The sequence below is a fragment of the Crocodylus siamensis genome, chromosome 8 (assembly GCF_052110815.1).
Source record: "Crocodylus siamensis isolate JL-2025a chromosome 8, ASM5211081v1, whole genome shotgun sequence".
Lineage (NCBI taxonomy): Eukaryota > Metazoa > Chordata > Crocodylia > Crocodylidae > Crocodylus > Crocodylus siamensis.
Genome location: NC_143402.1, coordinates 56336737 through 56349847, shown reverse-complemented (window position 1 = coordinate 56349847; position 13111 = coordinate 56336737). Strand labels below are relative to the sequence as shown.

General features: G+C 48.3%; 1 protein-coding gene and 1 long non-coding RNA gene across 3 annotated transcripts in view; one reads left to right on the top strand and one right to left on the bottom strand.

The window, feature by feature from the left end:
• Positions 1-13111, bottom strand: part of LOC149858676 (A.superbus venom factor 1-like) — a 78707-nt gene that overhangs the window by 46816 nt on the left and 18780 nt on the right. For both annotated transcript variants that reach the window (XM_090060194.1, XM_090060195.1), the window contains 7 exons: positions 11503-11649; positions 9152-9364; positions 7187-7378; positions 6586-6747; positions 4724-4850; positions 1918-1989; positions 1640-1840 (listed from right to left, as the gene is read on the bottom strand). In XM_090060194.1, the coding sequence (XP_089916320.1) occupies positions 1640-1840; positions 1918-1989; positions 4724-4850; positions 6586-6747; positions 7187-7378; positions 9152-9364; positions 11503-11649 (1114 nt within the window). The remainder of the gene's footprint in view (positions 1-1639; positions 1841-1917; positions 1990-4723; positions 4851-6585; positions 6748-7186; positions 7379-9151; positions 9365-11502; positions 11650-13111) is intronic.
• Positions 12222-13111, top strand: part of LOC149858675 (uncharacterized) — an 85981-nt gene continuing 85091 nt past the window's right edge. The window contains exon 1 of the long non-coding RNA XR_016443831.1: positions 12222-12268. This is a non-coding gene — a long non-coding RNA (uncharacterized LOC149858675). The remainder of the gene's footprint in view (positions 12269-13111) is intronic.

The window sequence follows — 13111 nt, the reverse complement described above, 5'->3', positions numbered from 1 at the left end:
ATCCCTGTTCCATTGGCTAAGAGATCATTCTCTCAGATTAATGGGAGGGGATACAGACATTTGAATCTGAACTGTATAAAACTACTCGACACAAAGGCAGAGGGGTGGGAATCTGGAACTTACCTAGACCATGAGGGGCCTGAGATCTCATGACCTGGCACTGAGTATGTCTGTGTATTCTGTGCTGTATGTAGCTGCTCTTGGTCATGTTGCCTACTTGCTAATATTTCAATAAATCAGTGCATTATTCAGAGGAACTGGCTTTGGCTTCTCTTGTACTTCTCCGGATAAAATAAAAGCTCCCAGAGTCATCCTGGGAGTAAGACTAGTGTTCATGTTCCAGGACATAGGAGAGACCTACCTCACCTGTGGCAGAACCACAGTGTAATTACTATGGGGATATCTCAAGCTTCTGGGCTTTCAGGGTTGCCACATGGGGCTGGGAGGGAAATTTTCCATCTCCTGACGCTACATGTATCAGAGTATTTCTTAAGCCTATCTCAAAGGCACTGGGTTTTGGCAACTGCACTGTGCCAATGCTTCTACTGGGACTCAAACCTGGAAGGTCCTGGCTAGAGGGTCTTGACAGACATTGCATTTGGGGCCAGAAAGGAATTTTACCCCATGATCAGATTGGTATGGACTTCAGTGGAGGGAGGGTTGCTTTCCTCTGGAGTGGGAGTATGAACTCTATCTGGGATCTCTCAAGTGTATCTTAATAATCTTTGCAGGAGCAGGATACTTGCTGCTGTGGTGTGTGTATGTGTGTGTCCCCATTGCAGATTTGGGTATGATGTCTTGGGGTTGTGTCAGGGTTGACTATGTAGTGTTGCTAAGAGATTGGGCAATGGATTTGTATAGGATGGTTTGGATAGAGCAGCAAGGGGTTGGACAAGATGACCTCTGGAGGTCCCTTCCAGCTCCACTCCTCTACGATTCTATGACACAAATAGGTGGCGACCTAGTTCAGTCTCCTGCTCAAGGCAGGCTTCTCCCTACCTAAATCATCAAAGATAAATGTCTATCTAACCTCTTGAACATTTCCAAGGATGAGGACTCTACCACTTCTGTGGGCAGCCTGTTCCAATGCTTGACCACCCTCAGAACGCTCCTCCTTATCTCCCACCTCAGTTTCCCTTGTTACAGCTTGAGGCCATTGCTCCTAGTCCTGTCCCCTGTAGCCACAGGGAAAAGCCTATCTCCATCTATGAATCCTGTCCTGTCATTGCTTTTCAGGGATTTGAAGACTGTTATCAAGTCCTTCCTTCGCCAGCCTAAATAACCAAAAAAGTTCTTTCAAATCTTCTTCCTAATTCAGTTTCCAACCTCAACTTCCCTTGCTGCAGTTTGAAACCATTTCTCCTTATCCTATCCCCCATGGCCACAAATAGTAGTTGACTGCCATGGTCTTTATAACTCTTAAATACATCATACCATGGTCAGGGATTGGGAACACTGTGATCTAAACTCTTCTCAGTCTCATGTTCTCCAGACTAAATGATTCCAGATCTTCAAGCCTGACCTTATATGTCATGTTTCCTAGGTCATCATACGCGAGTGCACTGAGTCCAAGCTCTGGGGACCCAATCTTTTCCCCCATCTTTCCCCCTCATAGTGAGATCAGAACCCCAGTACTTGCTTCTGGCCAGTTCTAGGTGAAGCTCCCGTTGCTTTTCATCCCGCATGGTCTTGATAAAGTTGCAGCAGTCAAGGAAGGCTTTTTTGCACCTGTCTGTGTCCAGAATGTAGGTCACGCGTTTTTCACAGCTGTGTCCCATCGGATTCTCATGCATCCCATCCTCGCAGCATTTCTTCTCAGCCTTGTCCTGGTATTGGGCAGCTGGAATGCAGAAGTTGGGCAATGATGCCAGGGAGCATATACATTAATTTTCATCCAAACCCAAGTTGTCAACCTACCTCTGGTGGCCTTGACCTCAATGAGTTGAACAGAGCGACGCCTGCGTCTTGCGGGCTGGGGACATCCATAATCTGAGGAAGGAGGTGAGGAAAAAGAAGAAGTGAATCCCTGGAGAAAAAGGAGGTGTTTCCTGAGGCATATACAGTTGTCAGGCCAGGCTATGGCTTGAGCTTGAGGCCTCACTGTGCCTGGACATCCTAGTCTGCTACCTCCTCAGCTGGGCACTGGAGCAGACATAGGTGGTCAGAACCTGCTACCTTGGCCTTGCTGCCTACCCATGCCCTATATCCAGAGAGGCCAGCCAGCATCAGTAGACCCTTGACCCCTTCCTATAAAAACCCCTGACCTAGAAGTGGAAGTGTCCAGGCAAAAACGCTCACCCCTGTACCTAGGCTGCCTCACCCTCAGCTTGTGCCTCTACTGGCTCTCTGGAGAATTCTACGACTACCTTCTGGCTTGCTCATAGATTCATAGATTCATAGATGCTAGGGTCGGAAGGGACCTCAATAGATCATCGAGTCCAACCCCCTGCATAAGCAGGAAAGAGTGCTGGGCCTACATTACCCCAGCTAGATACACATCTAGCCTTCGCTTGAAGACCCCCAGGGTAGGGGAGAGCACCACCTCCCTTGGGAGCCCGTTCCAGACCTTGGCCACTCGAACTGTGAAGAAGTTCCTCCTAATATCCAATCTAAATCTGCTCTCTTCTAGCTTGTGGCCATTATTTCTTGTAACCCCCGGGGGGGCCTTGGTGAATAAATACTCACTAATTCCCTTCTGTGCCCCCCTGATGAACTTATAGGCAGCCACCAGGTCGCCTCTCAACCTTCTCTTGCGGAGGCTGAAAAGGTCCAGTTCCTCTAGTCTCTCCTCGTAGGGCTTGGCCTGCAGGCCCTTAACCATACGAGTGGCCCTTCTCTGGACCCTCTCCAGATTATCCGCATCCTTCGTGAAGTGCGGCGCCCAGAATTGCACGCAGTACTCCAGCTGCGGTCTGACCAGCGCCCGATAGAGGGGAAGTATCACCTCCTTGGACCTATTTGTCATGCATCTGCTGATGCACGATAAAGTGCCATTGGCTTTTCTGATGGTTTCGTCACACTGCCGACTCATGTTCATCTTGGAGTCCACTAGGACTCCAAGATCCCTTTCCACTTCCGTGCCACCCAGCAGGTCATTTCCTAGGCTGTAGGTGTGCTGGACATTTTTCCTCCCTAGATGCAGCACTTTGCATTTCTCCTTGTTGAACTGCATTCTGTTGTTTTCTGCCCACTTGTCTAACCTGTCCAGGTCTGCTTGCAGCTGCTCCCTGCCCTCCGGCGTGTCCACTTCACCCCATAGCTTAGTGTCATCTGCAAACTTGGACAGAGTACATTTCACTCCCTCATCCAAGTCGCTGATGAAGACATTAAAGAGTATCGGTCCAAGGACCGAGCCCTGCGGGACCCCACTGCTCACACCCCTCCTGGTCGAAACCGACCCATCCACCACGACTCTCTGGGTGCGACCCTCCAGCCAATTCTCCACCCACCAGACTGTGCAGTCATCCAAGTCACAGCCCCTTAACTTGTTCACCAGTATGGGGTGGGATACCGTATCAAAGGCCTTCCTGAAGTCCAAGTATACGACATCCACCCCTCCTCCTGCGTCGAGGCGTTTTGTAACCTGGTCATAAAAAGAGACTAGATTGGTCAGGCACGATCTGCCTGCCACGAACCCATGCTGGTTTCCCCTCAGCATAACTTGCCCTGCCGGGCTCTCACAAATGTGAGCCTTGATAATTTTTTCAAAGACTTTGCCAAGGATGGAGGTGAGACTAACTGGCCTATAGTTGCCCGGGACCCTGAGTTTGCCTTTACTCTTTGGCTCCCTAACCCAACTCTGGTTTGATCTCTTCGATACCCAACTGGACAGCTTCTTGATCCTCTGGATCTCTGACTTGGTTCCCCAGATGGATCTTCTCGCTTCCTGGCTCCCATACACTCTGCCTCTGCACACTCCTCTTGGATCTTGGCTGCTTCTTCTGACCCTGGGTGACCTGCAGACCTGGCCACTCATGATATGGCATGACAAGAAGTCTGTGGCCTGTCCGCTGAAGATGTTGGTGTGGCTCATGGTCATCATGGTGTTGATTTTCATGAGAGAATCATCACACACTTCACTTCTCTGGCTCCTTCCAACCAAGGGTCTTGAAGCACTTAACGCCAATAGGCAATATTATCCCCATTTCATAGATGGGAAAACAGAGCCTGGTAGAGGCAAAACAACTTCTGGAGACTCATACAAGTTCTTGGCAGTCAGGAATTGAATGAAAGAGTCTTGAATCCCACTGTCTACTCCAAACTCCAGGGTTCACTTTTTCCAAGGGCTGGGAGTGTACCTAAGAGTCTTGCCTTAACTTCTAGATCACTGGTTCCCAATCTTTTTTTGCTGTGACTCTAAATCGGCCACCAACAGGGCCCTTTGTGACCCTACTGAGGACCCCTTGTGACCCTGATTTGGGTCACATTCCAAGGTTGGGAACCACTAATGCTCTACATACCACTCTCTTCTCTAGCTGGAAGTATTCCTAATTACCAGTCCTTGCTTTAAAACAGGCTGTGTCCTCTGGACACCTCTCCACTAGGAACTGGACTGAAACCATCAAGCACTTCTCATCACCCAAAGCAGCTATTGGAGGGGGAAGTCTGTTGCTGTCGTCCTAAGGTTGACCTGAGCAGGCAGCTAGAACTGAAAGGCAAGTGATCACAACCAGGCTGTGAAAGGAGTTGTCAAGTGTGGAGAAAAGCAAGGTGTTCCAAATACCTGATCGCGAGGGTGTTGAAATATGATTGGTGGCCAAGGCAAGTCCAGCATCGGCGAACACGCCCATGTTGTCCTTGCCACTGCCAGGTGTGCAACCGATATCACTCTTCTCCACGGTATCCCAGATCTGCAAACCAGGGGGCACAAACCATGGGGAACCATTAGGTATAGTGGCACTTGGTGTTTATCCTTCACTTAACACTGGCTTCTTTGACAATCTCAGACATAATGTATTTCATTTTAAACTGTGGTGCCCAGCTCATCTGGCCGCATAGGGTAGATCTGTGTGGCTCTCAGGATGACTCCACGGGCTTTTATTTTATCTGGAGAAGTACAAGACAAGCCAAAAAGTTCCTCTAAGCTACACAACAGTTTTTTTTGGATATTAGCAATCAGACATACTTACTAATAGCCAGGCCCAGGCTCAGACCCTGCCCCACTCCCTCCCTCACTGTGGGGTTCTTGATCTGCCATCCCCTCCCCTCCACAGACTTGCTTGCAGGCAGCTGGGGAAGCTGCTCTCTACTAGTGCCTGGGGCTGTATTCCTGGCCATGTGCACATAATGCCTCCTATGGCCCACTCCCTGCAGCCCCTTGCAGGCTGGAACTCTGCCAGCCTGCAAGGGGAAACTATTATTTCCCGTGTTTTTCTGCTGTGAATGGAAAACCCAGATCCCTGCGCAATACTGGGAATCCAGGACTAATGCTGTCCTGGAGTCATGCAGCCTGGGACCGGGACTTGATGTTCTCATTTTGGGACTGTCCTGCCCAATTAGGGATGGGTGGTCACCCTACCCTCTTCCTGAGGAGGGCCAGGACCCTTGGGCACCCAAGTACTCAATGTCTATGCACACAGGCATAGATGTGGGCCTCCAAGGGACCTCAGACTTCATCACCTGGTAGGGGGTATACTTGGGTAGATGTAGTATTTTGAAAATGCAGGTGCACACAATAAGATGCATCACTCCATGTAACACAACACATTTTTCTCCAGGTAAAAAGAAACTAGAAGATAGTTACTAACATGCTAGGGGCCTAGGGCTGGATTATTCAGTTCAAGATTGATGCAAAAACAAATATAACTATTGGAATGAGTTAAAGAGCAGTCTGCAGAACTGGGAGATAGGAGCTACATGATCAGGAGCAGCTCTCAGATAGAAGCAATGCAGAAGAAAGATCTGCCCCTGCCAATAGCAGCTACATATAGCAAAAAATACATAGATTCTGGGGGCAGATCTGGGGGGTGGAGGAGTTGCAGTGATGTATTTTCCCCACCTCCTGCTTGGATTCCCAGTCCATCTAAAGTTTAAAACCAACTGTCTGGCAGTGGCAGTGGCACTTCTATACAGGCAGCAGTGAAGGGAATCCATTGATTCCATGGCTCATTAAAATCTATCTGATTCCTTCTAAACACTTCATGTGCAAGATAGACAAGTACATTTACAGACTAACTAAATTAGATGGAGAAACACACGCAGCATCGAGGGGTTCAAGATATCAGGATTCCCCAATATCTGTAGCATGGGGCTGGTCCACTGGCCTTCGGGGCTGGAATTTGGTGGTAGCAACATTAATTGTTGTGGCTTCTTGAAACATGGAACTTGCTGTTCTTCCTGCCACCAAATTTCCAGCCCCACGGGCCAGACGATCTTTGTTGTCCCTGATCTAGAAGGACCTCAAAGGATGATTCAGGCTGTAGCTACTTTTGCTCTGTGAAATCATGATAGTATTCCCTAATGTCCTCATCCAGAAATCCTCATCCCTACAATGCAGATTCTTTTCTTTTCAGGTATAAAAAAAGCCTTATCTCAGTATCTTCCACATGGGCTGTAGTCAGTGCCCTGAGCTCTTTTCTGACCCACCTTTGTCTGGGTGATTTTGTGCTTCTTGTTCAAAACATAGATGCCTTTGTCCACAGCTACCAGCCCTACACGGGCTCCGGCGTCTCCTTCCACTTTTATTTTCATTGAAGACCCGGGTTTTTGGATTTTATTGTCTGCCTCAGTGGCTCCTTTCACCACCAACTGTGTAAGACAGAGAGAGAGACAGAGAAAGGTGAAGGGTAATGGAAAGCATATTTCATTGCTTCTTAAGAGAAATTCATGGAAAGGGCCTTATAGATTCTAAAAGATCCTTTGTTAAAGTTTTAATTTGTATCCATCCATCTTTCCCTCCTTGCAAACCATGCATTCCACAACCCCTCCCTTTGCTTATTCGTCCACCCCCACACCTCCTCTATCTATTACCATACCCCCTTTAATCTATTTATTCCCCCACCTTATCTATCTATCTATCTATCTATCCATCCATCCCCACACCCCCTGTATCCATCCATTCATTCCCATTCCTCCTTCCATCCACCTATCTGTCTATCCACCCCCAAACACTTTACCAGAAGTGAAGAGGAAATTGGGGGAAAAGTCAGTTTGCATTAGTGTAGCTAGACTGAGAACATCAACCCACTGTTCCCATGCAGGTGTCTTGGACGTCCACCCAAACTGAGTCAGCCACGATCTCCTGCCCGATGTGGTAGTAAGCCACGAAGCGGAAAGAAGGGATGAGGTCTGGTGTGACTGGTAGAGACATAGTCACCAAATGCTGTGTAGCCTCTTTCTTCTGTCTGCCAGCACTGACGATCTTGCCTTTGTTCAGGATCTGATGGGACAATGTGAGACATTGCTTGTGAAGGGCAGGGAACCTTGACTGCCACAGGGATATGGCAAGGACACTAGGAACATTTCAGATATGCATGTAAAACTATGGCTTTAAAAATCATACCACCTGTGTTTGTTAATGGGATTGGACTGAATCAGTGGTGCTCAGTCTTTTGTTCCTTCAGGCCCTCTTGCTCCCTGTGCAGGAGGATTAGGCCCTGGGGGCTCAGCACCACTCCTTTCTACCTCCTGAGAGCCAGGTTTGGGGCTGGGAGGCTGGTACTGGCCTCTCCTGCCCCCTTGTGCCAGGATTGGATTTTGGGTGCCTGACACTGCTCTTTCCTGTCCTCTGCATGCCAGGATTGGGCTCTGGGGGCCAGTTCTGTCCCATCCCACACCCCTTGTGTTAAGATTGGATCCTGGGGGCTGATATCAGCCCTTCCCACTGTAATTGGGTCCCTAGGGCTTGGGACTGCCCCCTCCTGCCCCCCAGCATGCCAGAATTGGGTCCCAGAGGCCCGGCATCACCCCATCCAACCCTCCCTGTGCTGGGATTGGACTTTGGGGGGATGGCGCCACTCTCTCCCACATCCACAGTGTCAGAATTGGGTCCTGGGTCCTTGGGTCCTCCCACCTTCCCCCACCTGTGCTGGAACTAAGCACTAGTGCTGGGATTGGGTCTGGAGGCTCAGCAGCAGGGAAGCAGTGCCACTTCTCTCCTGATGCCAAATTTCCAGACCCTTGGGGAGCCCAGCGGGTCAGATGACATGGCACCATGGCCTGGAAGTTGAGCACCTCTGGACTGGGTGATCCTTGAGGTCCCTTCCAACTCTATAATTCCAGCTGATGAAACTGACTGAAGACTGAAGGATGCATTCTCAGTGTGAGGGGTCTGATATTCAGATATACCCATCAAAGACCAACCATCTACTCTGCTGAGGCCAGAGCAAAGCTCTGGGAACATCATTCCATGTAGTTAGACTTCGTCAACTTAAATCCAGACACAGCATTTGACTGCAATGCACAGAAGGCAAGGGTGATAATACCATATTTTCCAGCATGCAACCATGCCCTGGAATATAATACCCACCTTGTTTTTGAAAAACAGAATGAAGGAAATAAGATCTTTCCTGGTAGTAAGTAACTGAGTAGCAGCAGCTGGGAACTGAGCCTTTCATTTTTCTGCTCCCTGTAGTTTGTTGTTAACTTTACTTTGGTTTTTCCCTGGTAAGCAGCAGAATCTGCTTTTACCATATTTTCCCCCTATAATATGTACTCCAGTTTCCAGCAGCAGTTTGTCGGGGGAAAGCTGCATATTGTATGTAAGAAAATGTACTATCTCGAGACTTTTCTCCAAATTGTTGATCAGGATTTTGGAGCAGTTAAAGCAGCATCCCATGGCTAGAGAGATTATAACTGGTTTTACATTTAGCACTGGGGAAATGACATTGGTACTGAGCTGCTCCATGCCACACACAGATAAGTATGACGGCCCTATAACATGTTCAACTTAAAGCTGGATAGAAACCATGTATAGAGTTGTTACACATTTTCAAACACTATTTTTTGTAGCTGTTTGGCTCTTTTCATAGCTGGATGGCCATTTTTATGGGTGATAATTACTTCGCATGTGTGGGCCGTTTAACATTATTGAATAATCAACCAGTTAACTATGTAATATATGGAATGTGTGACAGGGCCTGAAAGTATTACAATCAAGTCCTCTGTGCCTGGATTTAAGAATCTCCCATGACCCAAGAGACAGAACGCTTACCAGGTAGGTGAAGTAGCGGATCTGGTTCATGACAGACTCCCTGTTTGTTCTTAAGTTGAAGTTTACAAGTAAGTTGTCTCCAGTCTTGATCTCAATGTTAGCAATCGCCAGGTGGAGATAGTTTTTAGACCCTCCTTGGGTTTGGTAGGCCTGTGCCACCATGTCTCTCAAAGCCTGGCGGTTTTCTGGGAGCTCTCTATGGGCAGTTTGTACCTGGAGGGATGGAAGAAAGGAAATGACATGAGCCAAACTCTGTTGGAACCTCGGAATGAGCTAAGACTTCCCTGCTTCAGTCTGGATTACAGCCTATTCTCAGGGGCACTGGTATAAATCCAATGTATTTATCATCACAACTCTCCTCTATGGAAGTGAAAGGTGAATGACCTACCATTGTCATCTCAAGAGCCTGGAGAGGTATTTCTAATGATCCCTCCAGAAAATCCTCCACATCAGATGGGAAGATGGCTGCACAAATGCCAACATCCTTTAGGAAGCCAACCTTACCATCACTGAGTTGGTGATCCTCAAGCACCAACTTCCCTGGATTGGACATTGTGTGTGGATGCCCAACTCTCATTTCCCCAAACAAGTGCTCTACTCCCAGCCTAGTTACAGCTTGAGATCTCACGGTGGCCAGAGGAAATGCTACAAGGACACAGGGAAAGTATATATCAAGAAAACAGATGCTGACATCAAGAGATGGAAGGAGCTGGCTGCTGACTGACTCTAGTGGTGTTGCAACCTCAAATAAATGACAGTTCTTTTTGAGATAAAGCATCTTTGAGGCAGGTCCCCTTCCAACTCTACCAACTATGAAACTATCTTGCCCTTGAAGCAGAGAGTATGGAGTGGAGGAGGGAAAAGGACAGGAACAGCCTACAGCCTACTCACCCCTGCAGAAACACCTTCAACTTCTGTGGACAGATTTATGGCTCAAAGATTGGACTTTTCAATTACCTCAAGATCCATCAACAAGTGTGGTAGAAATCATCCTTGAATCAAGGGATTGCTAATGGTGGTGACAGTATAAATCCTTGATCACCAAATGAGAGCTCCATATTTACAAAAAACTTTGCTGGAAAGAGACCCCAGACTTTAAATCTTCATAAGGCCAAGGAGACTCAATGATGTCTAGTAGAGAACAGTGCTTTTCCTTCACAGATCTCCCAGCACTGTGCAAAGTAAGTCAGTATCATTATGATGGTTTTAAAGTTGGCAAAATTGAAGTACAGAGAAGGGGACTGCTTCATGTGTCATCAAACAGCAAGTTAATGTCTGTCTCATGCACAGAGCTCTGGCATCAATAGATGGACTTCACTGGGGCTGTAACTACTGGATCTTTCTTAAGAGCACTGCCTGAAGCCCTCTGGTGCCCTTGGGTTCACAACTTCCATTCTCTTTCTGTGCACATGGAGCTTCTTGTCCTCACCCTCAAAATTGTCCCTCCTAAAACTCTTGTTCTAACCTGCAGGTTCCCAGCTGGTTGCTAGTCTCAGATCTAGGAACTAAACCTGGGTCTGCTGAGGTACAATCACTAGCTGCCATTGTCTCTCTTTTAAGACCATTTTGGGCTCAACAGAGTCAAATGAGTTCAGAGCTAGGGAAAGGTTCTGGAGACAGGAGAGGGAACCACTGTAGCATGGATTGTAAGGGAGAAATCTTTCCCCATACTGAACCACATCAAGTGAAGTGATTCTTCTGCTCCATTCAGTGCTGGTAAAGCCTCATTTGGAGCCCTGTGGCCAGTTGTGGTCCCCACACATCAAGAAAGATGTGGACAGGTGTGAAAGAGTCTGACAGAGTGTAATAAAAATGATTCAGGGCCTGGGAAGGAAAACTTATGATGAAAGGTTGAAAGATGTTTAAAGTAGAGAAAAGAACACTGAGGGGGTTTGGTAATAGTCTTTGAATCCCTAAAGGGTGATGATAGAGGGGATGGAGATAAGGAGGAACTTCCTGACTCTGAGGGGGGGGGGCAAGCATTGGAACAGGTTGATTGGAGAAGTGGTAGAGTCTCCATCCTTGGAAATGTCCAATGGTAGGCTGGACAGACACTTGACTTGGATAGTTTAGTCAGGGACAACCTTGCCTGGATCAAGGTGCTGAACTAGATGACCTTGTGAGGTCTCTTTTAGCTCAAATTTCCTATGATTGTTTTGCCCATCCTGGGAATAAGAAGATAATACAATCTCCAAGGTCCCTCCAGTCATTGGCTTATTTGCCTGTTCCCCATCACTTCCTTCAATGCTTTGTACAATGGTGTAGCTCCCAAAGGAACGTAGCCCAGAAGATGCTGCCCATGGAGGGTCTCCACAGTCCCCAGGGTCTTGTGATAGGATCATGCTACTCACAGTGATAGGCAGCTGGGAGATGTCTCCAGCTGTATTCTTAATCAGCTTGGCAGTCCCGTCTCCCTGAGTCAGTTGCAGGTCATCAGAGCCCCTGATCTTCACGGGGACACGGGAAGCTGGAGACCCATCAGGGTTGGTGACATAAACCTGAGATGGAGAGGAGAAAGTGATTTTCCATTTCCACCATCTTCTGGCATGCCCCACTAACCAGACTACTTATTCTACTGCATTTCTTTTTGTTTTGTAATAGGTCCTGAAAACAACTCTTCTCTGCTATTTCATAGCTCTCCTTGGTCCCTCCCACTAAGGATCTTTTCCTCTGATATCTGGCTCAGCCTTTCCTCTACTTCTCTCTCAGACATGAGGAAGGGCACCTGATATCCAAAACACTGTCCAATGTCTCTCCCAACTACATAGCTGGTCCAATAAAACCTACTGCAAAAGAGCCTTGTTGTGTGAGGTGGTATTCTCCTTTCTTCTTCTGGTGAGTAGGTGGGGATGGCGACATGAGGCCTGCATTGGTGAGATCGACCAGTGCTTATGCAGTTGGTGCTGCCAGGCAGGCCTTGGGTTCCTTGATAATGACCCATGCTTTCGGGCAGGGGACTTGCTGGGGCGGGATGGGCTTAACCTCTCTCCTAAAGGCAAGCGTATCTTCTCTTCCAGGTTGGTTGATCTTGTACGGTGAGCTTTAAACTAGGAGGCCGCAGGAAGACGAGGAGACACCACCCGAGCAAGACAGGTGACAAATGCAAGGAGTGCCCAGGTAAGAAACAGGGATCCAAACAGTCTCCCAAATCGGGGGGTGGCACACGCAGCTAGGCAGGGCCTTAAATGCCTATATACCAATGCTCATAGTATGGGGAATAAACAGGAGGAACCTGCCCTCAGAATAGCCAGTTCAGACCCAGACATGATAGGGCTTACAGAAACTTGGTGGGATTCATCCCATGACTGGGCAGTTAGCATTAGGAGCTTTAGGTTTTAGAGGCGGGATAGAGAAGGAAGCAAAAGCAGGGGTGTGGTGCTCTATGTCAAGGAGCAATACACATCTTCTGCCAGCAGAATGGGGTCAGAGGAGGGGCAAGCTGAAGTGCTCTGGGTCAAGATACAAGGGGCCGTGGGGAGAGGGATTTAATGGTGGGGGTCTACTACAGACCCCCCACCCAAGGGGAGGAGCTGGATCGGGAACTTTTGGGCCAGCTTGCAGAGGCATTTAAGGCAAGGGATGTAGTTGTCATGGGTGACTTCAATTACCCAGACAGCTGCTGGGAGGAACAGTCAGCCAGGACGGACTGTTCCAGGAAGTTCCTAGCTGAGATACAGGACCTCCATTTAATTCAGGAGGTGCACAGTCCCACCAGAGGAAATGCCCTGTTGGACCTGGTCCTGGCCACAGGCGATGACCGGGTAAGGGGCCTCCAGGTCCTTGAACACCTGGGCTATAGCAATCATTGCCTGCTGGAGTTTATCATCCAGCGCAGGGTGTCAAGGGCCTGCAGCAAGGCAGTAGCCGTAGACTTCAAGAGGGCCAACTTCAACGAGTTGAGATTAGTGGGAGAGGCACTGGGGTTCTCGAGAGCAGAGGAGCTCAGTGCCCAAGATGAGT